Source organism: Salmo salar, chromosome ssa04, assembly GCF_905237065.1.
Source record: "Salmo salar chromosome ssa04, Ssal_v3.1, whole genome shotgun sequence".
NCBI classification, from domain to species: domain Eukaryota; kingdom Metazoa; phylum Chordata; class Actinopteri; order Salmoniformes; family Salmonidae; genus Salmo; species Salmo salar.
The window spans coordinates 38,126,947-38,144,744 of NC_059445.1; the positions used below are offsets into that span (position 1 = coordinate 38,126,947).

General features: G+C 45.0%; 1 protein-coding gene across 7 annotated transcripts in view; it reads left to right on the plus strand.

The window, feature by feature from the left end:
- Nucleotides 1–17,798, plus strand: part of dacha (dachshund a) — a 129,936-nt gene that overhangs the window by 53,766 nt on the left and 58,372 nt on the right. For all 7 annotated transcript variants that reach the window (XM_014195976.2, XM_014195973.2, XM_014195972.2 and 4 more), the window contains exon 2: nt 9,266–9,390. In XM_014195976.2, coding sequence (XP_014051451.1) covers nt 9,266–9,390 — 125 coding nt within the window. The remainder of the gene's footprint in view (nt 1–9,265; nt 9,391–17,798) is intronic.

A 17,798-nucleotide genomic window follows, 5' to 3' on the forward strand; every position in this document is an offset into this window, starting at 1 on the left:
TGTCGTAACCACGAGTGCACGGCGTGTCGTCAAGAACGTTGAACGAGGCCTCCTATTGCTGCAGTTATTACACGTCGAAGTCTTGTGACAGAGCTGCGGATGGTTTGTGCGGCGTTTGTATTTCACAGTCCGGCCATGGACTTGCAGAGGGCAAAGGGCTTGTTAATGGTAAACTCCTAGATATTCTTCGGGTAAAATTCTAGTAATGAACGATAATTACAATGCTGAGTCGAAACGAGGCATCAGGTCCTTCTTTCCTATACCTTTTTTGAGCAAGTGTAGTGGTCATGGGGTTCATCGTACACTACTAATAGAGTATAACATTTTAATCACACATTGCTTTTTCAGGTTACATGCATTGCCCAGCTAGTAGTTTTTCCATATGTGGGATGGGCATGGGGAGGTTTCAGCGGTATTGGTTGAGTGTGTGGCCATATGGAGACTGACTTCTCCTGGGTACTGTCAGCCCCACCTCTCCCGCTCTCCGTCTCTCCCTCGTTCTCACTGTGCTGGCACACTGGCAGCCACTCTCCCTGGGATACGCAGGCCTCTCAAACATGAGTAATTGATGAATTGTATGCAATATGCAAATGTGAATGCATAAATCTCCTGACTGACAGCTTAATTTATGTGAGCCTTTAAGAATGCAGGATTAGATTTTAATTAAATATCTTCAAAGGCACCCTGACTTGTACCATTTTTTTTTTGCAGGCTGCCGTCTTTGTTGTTTTTTAAACAATTTCCCATTAAAAAATTTAAATCTGATTTTTGTTTAGCCTGTTCTCAACCCTTTCACACTGCCCCCCCCCCCACACACACACACCCCACCCTTCTCTCCCCTGCCGTTCAAGTTTTCTGGACTTGTGGACTCCCGCCACCTTTCCCCCTCCCTGTCTCCACTTTGTGTAAGAGAAATGTCTTTGTTCGACGCAAACACAAGTAGTTAGTGCAGCATGGTGCCATGGCAGATATTGACCAACACACTGTGGCCTTTGTCATTGAGAAGAGTGGGTGGAGCCATCACTCATATGAAAGGACAGTCTTCCTGGAGTGCCAGGGGTAACCCAGGCACAGGCGCAGACGAGCAGGTGTCCGATCACTATGAATATTTAACGAACCGTTTTGAAAAAAAAACGACAAGGGCACATTTGCGACATTCGTTTGGACTAAAAAGTGCTTAGTAACCCACTTTAAGTAGTCTTCGGGAGGCACAGTTATACCACCTGAGAGTTGAGGGGAGTGATTGGTAGGGACGAGTGCATTGACAGGCTTTTTCTTTTCTGGTGAGTGGAACGTGCTGGAACGTGTGAATGACTTTTCGCAGCCATCTGTTCCTTCAGCCCGTTGGGACCCTCTAGGGGCGTAGGGGTAGGAGTGTGAGTGTGTGTGTGTGTGTGTGTGTGTGTGTGTGTGTGTGTGTGTGTGTGTGTGTGTGTGTGTGTGTGTGTGTGTGTGTGTGTGTGTGTGTGTGTGTGTGTGTGTGTGTGTGCTTCAGAGAGGGCAAACATGGAGGTGCATAGCAGCAGGAGTGGGCATTATGCCCACCAATGAGGCTGTTTGTAGTACAGTATTCATGCTCGGAGGGCACCTGGGTGTCAGGTGCTCTTGCAGTACTGAGCACCCACCGACAGTAGCTGAGTACTCTAGAGCATGGTAGGCAGGGGGAACGTCAAGGCAAAAAAATGTGGCGGGACAGAGGGTTAATGTGACTCCACCTTTTTTCTTTGAACCCCTCTGTCAATATAAAATGAAATACAAATTAGATTTTTTGACAAAATCATACTTCGCTTTTTTGTGTCATTTTTGTGAATATGGTTAACGTTTTTTTAATGAAACTAAACACTTTGAAAAACTATAAAAACTACTTCATAATAATGCAAAATACATGAGTATAGACTTTTTCCAAAAACATTGTCTTTGTAATTTTGAGCACTATGAAAACTGATCCACAGTTCCCGGTTTGATGAAATACCAGCCCAAGTTTCTACCACCATGGCTAAAGCCGAGCATGGGGGTTTACACGGGGGGCTAGCTCTGCAGAATTGTAATTATCCACCTCATTTAGGCCCTTTTCTTTGATGCAGATCCTGTTCTTGGACTCAGTCAGTCCTTATACAAGGAAGCACCTGCCGGCAGCTAGGAAAGGATCGCAGGGATACAATGCTCAGTAAAACGGGAGCCAAATAAGAAAACAGTTCTAGTCTCCAGAGGAAAAAGGCCAAGTTAGCGCACAATCACCCGCATAAGAAAATGACACCAGTGTGCGAGAGGGGAATGAGTCAGTGACTCCAAAAGAAAAAAATACATCCATTCCTTTATTTCCATTCCTTTTCTTCAACAATCAGCTATGTGTATGGAAAACAATCCACCCTCTAAAGGAAGCCCTCTTCCCCCCCTCTCTCATTTAAGACGTTGGAGGAAATGTCTGGTTAATCTGCTAAAGAGGTTTCAACAGTACAGGGTTTCCAGTTCAGCCAACTCTCTGGCTGGCGGGGGGAGAGGGGGGGGAGGGGGGGGGGGGGATACAGTGACCTGCATGCAGCTTTGCCTCTGCCTCTCTGGACTAACCCCACAGAACCTTGCCCCGCTCCTGCTCCGCCATCTTGTTTTCTAATTCCCCTTTTCCTCTCCGGAAATGTCCACACGTTATCGGAACGTTCTGGTAATTAATGCTTTTTCAAGAGCCTCTCTTTTTGGGATACACACACCAGACCTAATGTTATCTTCATCGTTTTTTTTTGTTGTTTGTTTGTTGTTGTTGCGTTATTAGGCTCACAACAAAGTCGGGTAGAACAGTCTACACGTTATAGGCCCGAAGAGGAACTTCCCTCTAATGCTATGGGGAAGTGGTGGCCAATTTGATTTAAACGGTCATTTATTTAAGTAAGAAATGTATTGCAGTGAGCACATCAGAAAAATGAAATTGTCATTTTAGCTAATTATCTTCTTGCCAGTTAATTGGTTTCCTCTTCAGTATCAGGTGTTCTGCTTATGCCATCATCATTTATGATGGAAGACACAGGTGGAAGGGACCTCCATTTTTCACATAGGCCATAATTACAAGACAGAATACATGAATAACATATCTCGTCGTTCTGTAATATCCAGTAGGCCTGCTCTGTATTACAACACCTTCATCTGTGAATTTAGAGGTGGTTGTGGGCGTTTAGACAAATTACTAACCCTAATATTGTATCTTTGGCAAAGTTGGCAGCAGTAATAGATAGCCTAATAAATATCTTTATCGTATTTGAAGTTAATTACATGTACTTGGACGTACATGTAAGGCCAGCTTGTGAAGCCACGTCTCTTCATTCTCTATTATTTTCAAGTGCATGCATTCTCCTAGAGAATGCTCAGGGCCAATTCCTTCCCCGACCTTGTCTTCATAGAGAATGCTAAGGGCCAAGTCCTTCCCCAACCCTGTCTTCATAGAGAATGCTAAGGGCCAAGTCCTTCCCCAACCCTCTCTTCATAGAGAATGCTAAGGGCCAAGTCCTTCCCCAACCCTCTCTTCATAGAGAATGATAAGGGCCAAGTCCTTCCCCAATCCTCTCTTCATAGAGAATGATAAGGGCCAAGTCCTTCCCCAACCCTGTCTTCATAGAGAATGATAAGGGCCAAGTCCTTCCCCAACCCTCTCTTCATAGAGAATGATAAGGACCAAGTCCTTCCCCAACCCTCTCTTCATAGAGAATGATAAGGGCCGAGTCCTTCCCCAACCCTCTCTTCATAGAGAATGATAAGGGCCAAGTCCTTCCCCAACCCTGTCTTCATAGAGAATGATAAGGGCCAAGTCCTTCCCCAATCCTCTCTTCATAGAGAATGATAAGGACCAAGTCCTTCCCCAACCCTCTCTTCATAGAGAATGATAAGGGCCAAGTCCTTCCCGAACACTGTCTTCATAGAGAATGCTAAGGGCCAAGTCCTTCCCCAACCCTGTCTTCATAGAGAATGATAAGGGCCAAGTCCTTCCCCAATCCTGTCTTCATAGAGAATGATAAGGGCCAAGTCCTTCCCCAACCCTGTCTTCATAGAGAATGCTAAGGGCCAAGTCCTTCCCCAATCCTCTCTTCATAGAGAATGATAAGGGCCAAGTCCTTCCCCAACCCTGTCTTCATAGAGAATGCTAAGGGCCAAGGTAACTCAAGGAGAGAAAAAAATAAAGAAGAAGAAAAAAGGACAGAGCATCCAAATGAGAAAAAAAAGGATCGTATGTGAGTATGTACAGCAGGGGTGTCATGCTCCCATTATTTTATAGGGTGCACAAAGTATGTGAGGATGGATTCCCTTCCGGAATTCAGAGAATTTTTACGTTTTCAAACACATGAAACACGTTTTTCCTTCAGTCAGAGCCACAATCATTATGCCTAATTCTGTGTAAAATATATATATTTTTCCCGCATAGGTTATCTAAGCATACCTCTATACCTGTTCATCTGTCATTTTAATGAATGATCCACATTGATTCTTTAAGAACCTTTATGCCTTAGGATTTTAGTACAACTTCCAGACTGGTATTTAATATCATAACCCAAGAATCAAAGCGATTTCTGTATTTTCTAAGGTCTATCTACCTTGCCAGCATGCATGCCAGCTAAGGTAGTCAAACTACTTTAACTTAAATGATAGCCTGAAATGGCTTGGTAGCTACTTGGGAGATTGGGAACCTATCAATAATAGCTGGCTAGCTAAAGCCAACTTAATAAAATTGCTAGGTGGCTAGTATTATAGAGAAACAACAAAGCATTTACATGATATTTGTTCATCAAGAAGGAATCAATAGGCTATATAGATTGATCAAATTAATTTACAAACATACTTCCTGCAAGTCCTGCCCATCACTGGCAGTTGAAATCAAATCAAACGCTGTGTGGTTCGCTGCACTTTCTCTGCTCCTCCACTGATGGTACTGTCTGCACGCACAAAGCAGTGCTTCCCAAACTCGGTCCCGGGGACCCCAAAGGGTGCAGGTTTAGTTTTTTTTTTTTTATAATTTGATTTTTTTAGTATACATTATTTTTTTCAGAGAAAGAATTTAGATACTCTAACATTGCCCTAGCACCACACAGCTGAGTCAAATAATCAAATATAATGTAAATGCTTTGAGTTACCTTGGCCCTGGTACTGTATAGTACCAGTCAAAAGTTTGGACACACCTACTCATTTCAGGGTTTTTCTTAATTTTTTGACTATTTTCTACATTGTAGAATAATAGTGAAGACATCAAAACTATGAAATAACACATATGGAATCATGTAGTAACCAAAAAAGTGTTAAACAAATCAAAATATATTTTATATTTGAGATTCTTCTAAGTAACTCCTGTTTACCAGCTTCATGTGGTAGTCACCTGGAATGCATTTCAATGAACAGGTGTGCCTTGTTAAAAGTTAATTGGTGGAATTGCTTTCCTACTTAATGCGTTTGAGCCAATCAGTTGTGTTGTGACAAGGTAGGGTTGGTATACAGAAGATAACCCTATTTGGTAAAAGACCAAGTCCATATTATGGCAAGAACAGCTCAAATAAGCAAAGAGAAACAACAGTCCATCATTACTTTAAAGACATGAATGTCAGTCAATGCAGAGATTTTCAAGAATTTTTCAAGATGAAACTGGCTCTCATGAGGACCGCCACAGGAAAAGAAGACCCAGAGTTACCTCTGCTGCAGAGGATAAGTTCATTAGAGTTACCAGCATCAGAAATTGTAGCACAAATAAATGCTTCACAGAGTTCAAGTAACAGACACATCTCAACATCAACTGTTCAGAGGAGACTGTGTGAATCAGGCCTTCATGGTCCAATTGCTGCAAAGAAACCACTACGAAAGGACACCAATAATAAGAAGAGACTTGCTTGGGCCAAGAAACACGAGCAATGGACATTAGACCGGTGGAAATCTGTCCTTTGGTCTTATGAGTCCAAATTTGAGAAGGTGAACAGATGATCTCTGTATGTGTTGTTCCCACCATGAAGCATGGAGGAGGAGGTGTGATGTGTGGGGGTGCTTTGCTGGTGACACTGTCAGTGATTTATTTAGAATTAAAGGCACACTTAACCAGCATGGCTACTACAGCATTACGTTATAACATCTGGTTTGTTCTTAGTGGGACTATCATTTGTTTTTCAACAGGACAATGACCCAACACACCTCCAGGCTGTGTAAGGGCTTTTTGACCAAAAAGGAGAGTAATGAGTGCTGCATCAGTTGACCTGGCCTCCACAATCATCAGACCTCAACCCAATTGAGATGGCTTGGGATGAGTTGGACAGCAGAGTGAAGGAAAAGCAGCCAAAAAGTGCTCAGCATATGTGGGAACTCCTTAAAGACTGTTGGAAAAGCATTCCAGGTGAAGCTGGTTGAGAGAATGCCAAGAGCGTGCAAAGCTGTCATCAAGGCAAAGGGTGGCAACTTAAAAAAAATCTCAAATATATTTAGATTTGTTTAAAGACTTTTTTTGTTTACTACATGATTCCATATGTGTTATTTCATAGTTTTGATGTTTTCACTATTATTCTAGAAAATATAAAAAATTAAGAAAAACCTTGAATGAGTAGGTGTGACCAAACTTTTGACTGGTACTGTACATATATATAATATATTTTTTATTTCCGTTTGAAAAAATCTGAGTGGGTACGTGCCCTTGTGCCCACTATGGACATGATGCCTCTGATGTACAGTATATCTGCATTTGAATTGGTTTCAAATGAAATACCCACAAACCTTCTGTTAAAAAAAAATCTCGAATGTATGATGATGAAATAAATAAAGACTGTAAACCTGGAACCTCCAAAGTGCCTTAATTACGCAGTTTAAAAACCGTGGGCCCTGCGCTATCGTGAGCTGACAGGGCCCTGCAGACTGTGCGGAGCAATAAGCAAGGCTGACTTTGATACACTACAGTTAACTTCATTGAGCGGTTCCTGTAACAGGCTCACTACAACCGCAAAAGTGATTAATGTTGATTGTTCTTTTTTTTTCTTCTTCTTTTTACACGCTTGGCTGGTCATAGTTTTTAATTGGATTAGTAAAGTGACAATCGTAGGGCTCTGCATTTTCCGAGGTGCAGCTCATGCAGACAGCCAACAAGTCATGAGGGGCATGGCTGGGGGGAATCTGAGGATGGGGGGGGGTTGAGGGTGTGTCCATAGGGGACTGTGATCATTGGCGCCACCTCCTTGGTGTAACAGTGTGAGGGTCACATGGAGTTTATCATCGATTGGAATTGCAGGCCGGTCAACAGCGAATAATACACACAGTGGAGTCAGGTTACTGTAGCAGAGCTGAGTAGTTTTGCTGTGCTGTAGTGGTGTATATTGAACACACTAAAGCCTACGGTACAGTAGCGGCAAACCTGTGAGTGTACCGCTGAGTCATTTCCTGGTGAAGTACAGATCAACTGTGTCTTGACAAACACCTCCATTTCAGGGCTGTGTTACTGACCCATGTCAATATTTATAAGTTACTTTTTAACTGACAGAAAAAATAAAAAAGTTGCTTCATTTTCTATTGAGGTGAGTGACTCCTCCAAGTCTGGAGTCTCCAGTCTGGAGTCCTTGGCTACTCTTGTCTGTGTATGTTCAGGTGAATCATACTTAAAACAGAATATACTGGCCAGAGAAAAGAGCAGGACAAGACATTAAAGGCGAATTAACAAACAGCTGAATCAAAATGGACTGTTGTGGCAGCTTGTGAGTGAACGCCTTTGTGTTGAACAGAGAGAGGGGGGCACGGCGAACGAGAGAGAGAGACGGACGCTTCACAGCGAATGGGCTTTGTTCTAATGGCAACACTCTGTTTGGAACACTGATAAGAGCCTTCCATTTGTCTCTCCGGGTTTTCTTCTTTCTGTCCTCTCTCTGTTCTCCGTTCAAGTCCGCTCTACATCTTTTATCCTGTAAAGCGGAGTCCCAGGCCAGCCAAGTGTAATGGCATCTGGAGCGTCTAGTGTTGCTTTTTCAACTCGCGTCCAACCACGTCTCTGAAGACTACTCTGATTTGTTCCTATATTGAACACCCCCCTCCTTTTACTTGTATGCTGATTGCTCTGTGGTCCTGTTTGTGTTTGTTGCCACTGCAATATTAATGAAATACATAAAGAAACAACTACACAGCACTTCTTTAGTTAATGTTTCTGGACGCCGGCCAAACGTATACGGCGCTAAAATTAGCATTTTTTTTCTTTTTGAGCACTTTTCTCCCTCCCTCCTGCCCCTTGTCACATACGTGTCTCTGCGACAGAAGCGCCCTATCAGTCTAGTACACCCTTTAAGAGGCTACTGTTGGGTAAAGTAAGGAAGGGAATGTGTGTGTGAGAGGGGTTGTGTAACCTAAGGAAAGTTTTCACTTGTTTCTTACTTCCTGGCCCCAGGGGGAAGGAATCTCAGTCTAATTTTACACCATCAGACACCAAACCCTGGAAACAATGTGTCTGCACGCTGGCGACCCCTTATCAGATATGGCCTTGCTGGAATATGCAATGTCCCCCTGTGCACTTCAAGGCATATGTTTTTGAGGTGATCATTATCAAGCTTTCTGTGTGTGTGCGTGTGCGTGTGCGTGTGTGTGTGTGTGTGTGTGTGTGTGTGTGTGTGTGTGTGTGTGTGTGTGTGCGTGCGTGTGTGTGTGTGTGTGTGTGTTAGTCCCCAGTGTTATCAGTGGAGTGGATCTCTGTCTACCTGCCGTCTCTGTCTAATCCCCCCAGAGTGGGACAGGGAGGGGGGAGGGGCGGTGGGTTGCGGAGGGGACGCAAACAGATGTTGGTGTGAGTGATGAGAGGAGGAGAGTAATCACTACATGTTGTTGAGGTGTCACAAGGCTTGAAATATCATTTGAAAAATAATAAGTACAATTCTTGGGTTTTAAAGGCTGGTCGAGTGCGTTTGGTGGACCACAATAAAAATTCATAGAAATTGGACTAGCAATCGTCATGGAAATATGTAAATTGCTTTAGTTTTTTGGTGGGTTTCGGCATTCTTTTTTGGGGTTTTTTCCCACTCTATCCTAGTGTCTATTGTTGTCAATTTAAATGTTAGACAATTTGATACAGTTCTCATATCACTCATGCTATTTAGAGAAATGTAAAATCCATTGAAAATGGAGGAATCAATGGACTCTTTCACTGTGAGCCTATGTGGTCTGAGTGATAGAGATTTAAATAGTAGATCATTTGCTGTGTATTGACTGTAATATATATCTCTCTCTGCCTCTCTCTCTCTCTCTCTCTCTCTCTTCCCCTCTCCTTCTCTCCCCGTCTCTGTAGCTCCAGGCCTGGCCGCCCACCGAAGCGTTCCCTGGGGGTAGCGATGCAGGAGAGCTCCAGGCTTCTTCCCCACAGTGTCCACGGCCTATTGTCACCCGGCCTCCTCTCATCCATGTCGCCCGGAGGTAAGATCTCTCTCATCCATGTGCAGCCACCCTAAACATGCACACAACCTCCAGTGAGTCTCACTCAAAGCACCCCAATAAAAAAGCTAATTTACCCTCCACTCGCTAACCTCTACCTCGCATTAATTATGTATTTTAACGGTTTGATGAAAATAGACAGCCATCAGGTGTCCCATACCGTAGCCTCGGATTTGTCACATTTTGATGAAAGCGATTCTGTTATCTTTCCTTTTGAGATCCCTGTCTCTGTTTCCCGGCGCCTTTCTTTCTCCCCCTCCCCTCATCTCCACCCAATCCCCCTCTTTCTGCAAATCAGTTCCTATTGATTTTCTCCTCTGTCCTTCACTGGCCACTACTGCGTCTCAAACAGAGGTTATACTATTGGATTTCTGTAGCGTTTTCTCACACATGCATTTGCTCTCCCTCTCTCTCTCTCTCTCTCTCATCCTCTCTCTCTCTCTCGTTGCCGTAGGCCTTTCCCTCTCGTCTCGCCCCTTTATACAATTGTAATATGCAAGAATCTATTTGGCGAAGTTGTGTTCACATTGTCGTATCAACACCATGCCTGTCACTGTGCTTAGGTGTAATCTGTGCGTGTGTTTGTACACACGTGTTTTGTGTGCGTCTGTGTGTTTTGCGTGTCTCGGTGTGTTTTGCATTTAGCTGTCTATTTGAAAAGTGTACCTACAGCAAACTATAGGTTCTGTCTTGTTAAGCACATTTTTGCTTGTCTTTTTATATATTTTTTTCTTTGAATTGCTGATGGTGGCGGCAATTTAGTCCTCACAATGGCCAGTAAGGATATTGATTTGTGCAGACGAGGAGCCAGAGCAGTCAGTTAGCCATGCTAGTGATTGATTTCAGATGACCTGTGTTATTATTCTCCTCTGTTGCAGTGGGTGGGACTTCTTTAAAATGCACTTCAAAATCATTTACGTTTTTATCCCCGCGGTGCATTAGTGTATTACTCAACCCAGGTAATAGAAGTACTGATGACAAGACACAATTAGAGGCTATATTGGTGGCAAATGAGTCGTATCTTTTGGATATGTAGTTTAATGTGATAATTAAATACAACCTTCCGTTATTTTGAAATTATTTTCTTTACCTTTAACGACCAAGCAGTACATGTTTTGTTTTAGATACAAATAATGTTTTCAGCGGTTTTTATTATTTTTTATTATGAATTATTGTATTTATTTTTTCCCTCAAGGCTCTCCCATTTGTTGATAGCACAGACAAGGAGGACATTATTCCTGAATGCCTTTTCATTAAGTTCATGGGACAACCTGCATTTCCATTGCTCATTCTCCCAGAAGCAAACAGCATATTTACAGTGCCTTCAGAAAGAATTCACACCCCTTGACTTTTTCCACATTTTGTTGCGTTACAGCCTGAATTTAAAAGGGATTCAATTGAGGTTTTGTGTCACTGGCCTACACGCAATAGCCCCTATTATAAATTGTATAAAAAAAATGTAAAGATGAAATGTCTTGATTGAAGAAGTATTCAACGCCTTTGTTTTTGCAAGCCTACAACAGCATTGTAGTTACTCCACAATACTGACCTAAATGACAGTGAAAAGAAGGAAGCCTGTACAGAATTTAAATATTCCAAAACATGCATCCTGTTTGCAATAAGGCTCAAAAGCAAACCCCCCAAAAATGTAGCAAAGAAATTAACTTAATGTCCTGAATACAAAGCATTATGTTTGGGGCAAATCCAACACAACACATCCCTGAGTACCACTTTTTACATTTTCAAGCATGGTGGTGGCTGCATCATGTTATGGGTATGCTTGTAATCGTCAATGATAAAAAATAAATGGAATAGAGCTAAGCACAAGCAAAATCCTAGTGGAAAACCTGGTTCAGTCTGCTTTCCAACAGACACTGGGATACAAATTCACATTTCAGCAGGACAATAACCTTATTGTTGCTTAAGTTGCTTACTAAGATGACATTGAACGGCCTAGTTACAGTTTTTACTTAAACCGGCTTGAAAATCTATGGCAAGACTTGAAAATGGCTGTTTAGCAATGATCAACTACCAATTTGAGAGAGCTTGAAGGATTTTTCAAGAATAATGTGCAAATATTGTACAATCCAGGTGTGCAAAGCTCTTAGAGACTTACCCAGAAAGACTCACATTTGAAACTGCTGCCAAAGATGATTCTAACAGGGTTGTGAATACTTGTCACGGGCGTCGTATGGATTTGACCAAAATGCAGCGGGTACGTGAATGCTCATAATACTTTTATTAGAACATTTACACAAAACAAGAAAACTGAATAAAAACGAACGACAGCTAAACAGTATTGCAGGCTAACCCTAGCAGTGCAAAAACAACTTCCCACAAAAGACAGGTGAAAAAAGGGCTACCTAAGTATGACTCCCAATCAGCAACAATGATGTACAGCTGTTCCTGATTGAGAGCCATAGCAGGCCAATACAAAGAAATACACAACATAGAAAACCCATAGAAATACAAAACATAGAACAATACCCAAAAACCCAGACAACACAAAACAAACACACCCCTGCCACGCCCTGACCAAACTACAATAACAAATAACCCCTTATACTGGTCAGGACGTGACAGTAACCCCCCAGAGGTGCAAACCCCGGATGCACCTGAAACAAAAACTAACAAAACCATAACCCACAACAAAAAAATCCCAAAACTACAGGGGAGGGAACGGAGGGTGGCCACCGTCACCGACGGTTCTTGTGCAACACCCCCCCCCCAATCCTCCTACCCCGGAGGTGGCTCAGGCTCCGGCCTTAGTCCCCAACCTAACCTGTCCACCCCCGCTGAAGGCTCAGGGCTAAGGCGCGTGGCTGGAGACCTCGGCCTGACGCGCATCGCTGGAGACCTCGGGCTGAAGCGCGACTCTGGCTGCGCCGGTTCCGGACTGAAGGGCGACTCTGGCTGCGCCGGTTCCGGACTGAAGGGCGACTCTCTCGGTTCCGGACTGTAGGCCGACTCTCTCGGTTCCGGACTGTAGGCCGACTCTCTCGGTTCCGGACTGTAGGCCGTTTCTCTCGGTTCCGGACTGTAGGCCGTTTCTCTCGGTTCCGGACTGTAGGCCGTTTCTCTCGGTTCCGGACTGTAGGCCGTTTCTCTCGGTTCCGGACTGTAGGCCGTCGCTGGAAGCAATGTACGGGGAACTGTCGCCGGAAGCTCTGGACGGGGAACTGTCGCCGGAAGCTCTGGACGGGGAACTGTCGCCGGAAGCTCTGGATGGGGACTGTGCACTGAAAGCCTGATGCGTGGGGCTGGCTTTGGAGACGCCAGACTATTTACACACACCACAGGGCTTGTGCGAGGAGCAGGAGCAGGACGTACTGGACTGGGCTGATGTACTGGAGACCTGGTGCGTGGGGCTGGTACAGGAGGTACCAGACTCGAGACACGCACCTCAGGGCTAGTGTGGGGAGCGGGAACAGGATACACTGGGCCGTGGAGGCGCACTGGCGGTCTCGAGCGCAGGACTGGCACCACTCGTACTGGCTGGGTGCCCGCCTCCCCCCGGCAAATGCGGGACACTGGCACCGAGCACACCGGCCTGTGGATGCTCGGTCTCGACGCCGTGCGCATCACCCCATAGCACGGGCCTGACCAGTACCACGCTGCCTCCGGTAAGCACGGGGAGTTGGCTTAGGCCTCAACCCCGGCCCAGCCAAACTACCCGTGTGCCCCCCCAAAATATTTTGGGGGGGCTGCCTCTCATGCTCCCTTAACTCCTCCATAGCCCTGGATATGCTCATCCTCATCTCCGCCCATGTCCATCCTTCTTCACCGTACTCCTTACCCTGCTGATTGGTCCTTTCTTGGTGGTAAGGTCTGTCACGGGCGTCGTATGGATTTGACCAAAATGCAGCGGGTATGTGAATGCTCATAATACTTTTATTAGAACATTTACACAAAACAAGAAAACGGAAAAAAAACGAACGACAGCTAAACAGTATTGCAGGCTAACCCTAGCAGTGCAAAAACAACTTCCCACAAAAGACAGGTGAAAAAAGGGCTACCTAAGTATGACTCCCAATCAGCAACAACGATGTACAGCTGTTCCTGATTGAGAGCCATAGCAGGCCAACACAAAGAAATACACAACATAGAAAACCCATAGAAATACAAAACATAGAACAATACCCAAAAACCCCGACAACACAAAACAAACACACCCCTGCCACGCCCTGACCAAACTACAATAACAAATAACCCCTTATACTGGTCAGGACGTGACAATACTTACGTACATTTTATATTTCTGTATTTCATTTTCATTAAATTTGCAAAATTTTATGAAAACATGTTTTCATTTTGTCATTATGGGGTATTGTGTGTGGATGGGTGAGAAACAAAATCTATCTAATCCGTTTTTGAATTCATGCTGTAACACAACAAAATGTGGAATAAGTCAAGGGAATAGCAATACTTTCTGAAGGCACTCTAGATACCTAACATGAATACTGTATCTTCCTCGTGAATCCTGAATGGATTAGAGACCCTGTAAAAGTTCATGTTTACTGCTTCTTGATGAATATATTTGAGTTATATGACAGTAAGGTGATAGCAGCGGCAGTTGTAGTTCTAGGGCGGCAGGTAGCCTAGCGCTTACAACGTTGGGCCAGTATCCAGTAGGATGCTGGTTCGAATACCCGAGCCATCAAGGTGGAACATCTGTCGACGTGTCCTTGAGCAAGGCACTTAACCCTCATTTTCTCCAGGGGCGCCGTACTGCTATGGCTGACCCTGTAAAACAACACATTTCACTGCATCTATCCGGTGTATGCGACAACAAAACTATTTGTTTGTTTGTTGCATGCATTAATACTACTGTAGTCAGCAGTAACAAGATTCCTATTTCAGTAAAAACATTTTACAGAAGACGTCAAAAAGCAGATTTGTATCGGAGTTGTCATTCCGTTATTAGCAACCGTTTGTTTTGTTATTAACATATAATGCGATAATTATCCGTACAAACGAGCAAGCTTTATTCAAGCTGTATTCCCCCCTTCCCCCCAGTGGTTGTTTGCAGTTCTGTTTTGTACTTCACTGCTCAGCGTCACCTTGTGAGCGGGAGGAAAATAAAAGAAAGAAGAAGTATTCATGAGGGAATACTGGTTTTCTCTCTCAAAGCTTCCCCTCTCGTGTTTAGAGTTAGCGCACTGGTGGGGGGGGGGGGGGGGTTGTTGAGCCGAGCAAAAGCAACGTGTTGTGGAGCTTTGTTGGAGCGTTTGGTTTCCTGGATTGCTGTTGACAGAAACATCCTAAGCCCCTGGCACTCCGGAGAGAGGAGGGGAGGAGCTCCAACAGCAGGCATAATGAGTCCATCCTCACTACAGTACAGTCATTATGTCAAGCATGACTTCTGCTTCTGACTACACTGCTGAAGCAATCTGGGTCAGGGGAGGGGGGGAGATGGAGATGGAGAGATAGAGAGATGAAGGGAGGAACAGAGAGAGAGAGAGAGTGAGTCGTCAGAGCCAGAGAGGTGTGTGATGTGTTTCTCTCGCTCCTTTAATCCTCCCACTAGGTTATTAAGGAGTTTTAGGTGTTAAACTGTGGTTTCACTTTTTGCAGAGCAGGAGATGAAGACAGGGAAGATGTTGTGTGTGTCATGCAGGCTGTCACGAACCCCAAGTAGAACCACCTGACTCTCTCTCTCTCTCTCTCTCTCTCTCTCTCTCTCTCTCTCTCTCTCTCTCTCTCTCTCTCTCTCTCTCTCTCTCTCTCTCTCTCTCTCTCTGAAAACAAAACAGGCCTTCCTGGTGACTTTGATGAATGACATGTCCCACCGGGGACTGGTCCTCCATCTGTTTAACCCCCCCTCCCCCTCCTCTCCCCTCCAAACCTGGGAGGAGGGCCTCCTACTCCCCCTCTTCCCTCGGCCTCACTCTGACAAATAGTATTTAACTACTGTTTTGGATCGCCTTTTTTTTTCTCTGAATCCCAGTTATCCAGAGCCATACTCCCCTGTTGTCTTGCAGCATTGGTCACTTTTACCTGGCTGATACAGGTGAGCAGATTGCAGTACGGTCATCTTACTGTAAATGTAGGATGTCCATGTCCTTAATCGCATGGCAAAGTTCTGGCAGCGAACCCTGGCACTCTCTCCTGACTTCCTGGAACAGTGCAGTAGCATTGCTCTCTGACCTCTCCTCAATCCCAGGTCGCCGTATTAGCTGATTCTGTGTCGGTCTTGGCGTTGATTCCCTGTGTGTTGGTTTGTTTTTCTCTGCTCTGCTCGGCTTGGCAGTACCTCGCTCGATGCACGCTCATCTGAAGGGGTTAAAGTCTCTGAGTAAAATAACCGAGGATAAATAAAACATGGGGTTCTATTTAGTGACATATGGGCTAGCCTGGCCCTCGCGCATGCTAATGAACAGAGGCCTTTCAGAGAGAGGGAGAGAGCAGTGGAGCCAGGCGATGCCAGGAATATAGATATCAACTGGGGGGTTGGGGGTGGGGGGACATCAGGGTGTAAACCAGCCAGCATTGTGTGCTCAACATTTATCCTAATCCATGCCTTCCTCCTTCTTGGGAGGGCTACCTCAAGGGCCGCTGTTGAGAGAAGACCCACGTGGCACAAACATGATCTTTGTCACCTCAGTCTTCATCATCATCATTGTCAGACCGAGGCCAACCTTTAGCTTCTCGGCCAAGGCATTTTAGCCCCATTATTGGCTGAATAAGGGTCATTCTGCATTCTGCATTAAATAATAGGGTACATAAACGATTTACTGTAGACTGGCCCACTCGGCTAAAGATGGACCAGCCCATCAGTCATTTGCCAGAACTGCCCTATGGCCAGTCCGTCCCTGCCTGGTACCCTACCTGGCATTAGGCTGGGGCCCACTGGCGTCATTGACTCTGCTCTCCCATGGCCTTGTTTATGAGTCCTGGGTTACAGAAATACTGAGAGAGGGAGAGAGAGGGAAAGATAGATAGAGAGTGAGAGGAAGAGGGGAAGAGAGAGATGAGATGGAGAGAGAAATTGAGAGAGAGAAGAAGAGAGAGAGGGCCAGACGCTGAGGGTCTGTAAATCCCTGTGATAAAGAGCCGGGGCCCTGAGACACACGCCTGCCAACGCACAGAGCAGAATTAAACACCAGGCCTCGGCGTAGGTGGGTGGCCCCCAATCCGTATTTAATGAAGGATCTGTGGAGAAGGAGGGGGGGCTTTTCATTTGTATTTCCAGTGATCTGGCTGTCTGGAAACGTGCTCTCAGGAATGATCAGGATGGGCTTGGTTAATGAGGAGGAGACTGTAAAAACAAAGAGGTTATAATCAGAGAGAGAGAGAGAGAGAGAGAGAGAGAGAACCAGTGGTACAGGGAGAAACGCTGCACGCAAGGCAATGCAAATCACTAAGTACTTCTTTTCCTCCCTCTTTTAAATGCACGAGTCAGTGGTTCTCTTTTGTGGATCCGTATTGCTTCTCCTTGACTTTTCCTATTGATCTGCAGAGACAGGATCGAAAACACAAGCTGAGCGCTCTCTTCTTTTTCCTCTTGGTGAAACGCTGCGTTTGTCCCGTGGCGCAGATGAATGCAGAGCCCCGATCTGACTCGTTCCTAATGAGCTTATCTGATGCACCTTCCTTCTCATCGTGACATTTGAAAGCACCTCCTGTATCTCATTCATGACATGATAGATACTGAACACCCCAAGGTTGCCCAGTATATCTCCCTGAACCTCCTGGACCCCCCTCCAACCCTTGGCATTGCACCCTGGCAGTGTCCTGTTCAGCCAGCCAATGTTAGCCACATTCTAGTTATGCTGTGTGTCAACCACAATCGAGCCCTTACCCCGGGCAGGAAGTGGATTGCGAACATACAGTACAGGATTAGCTGTTCGCTACAGAGGTTGAGGTAACATTAAAATGGTAATACCGGTCACGCTGTAGTGAGGTCTACTTCTCTTCTTCATGCTGTCACTCAAATGTAATTCCTTGATTTGACTCTACAGAGAAACCCACCAACTGGTGGTGGTGTGTGCGCGTCCCTGTGTGTTTGTGTATGTCTGCTGTAGCCATCATGTCCTCTTTATCGTGGCTGCAGTCGCCAGCATTAGCTCTATAATTAGACACTTAATTAGGGGACGCCAGATGAGTGACAGTTTGAAGTCAGTGACTCACGCTCAGGACCGTGTGTGTGTGTGTGTGTGTGTGTGTGTGTGTGTGTGTGTGTGTGTGTGTGTGTGTGTGTGTGTGTGTGTGTGTGTGCATGTCGTTGTCGCTGCAGGCTACATACTGTCTGTATGAAGGCTGCTCCCCATTCCATAAAGGTTGCGAAAGCCTCTTAAGAAAAGAAATCATCTCCTACTCTGTAAAATCATCTCCTACTCTGTAAAATAATCCCCAGGTTGTGCGGGTGGGATTAGCTCTGTGTAATTCTG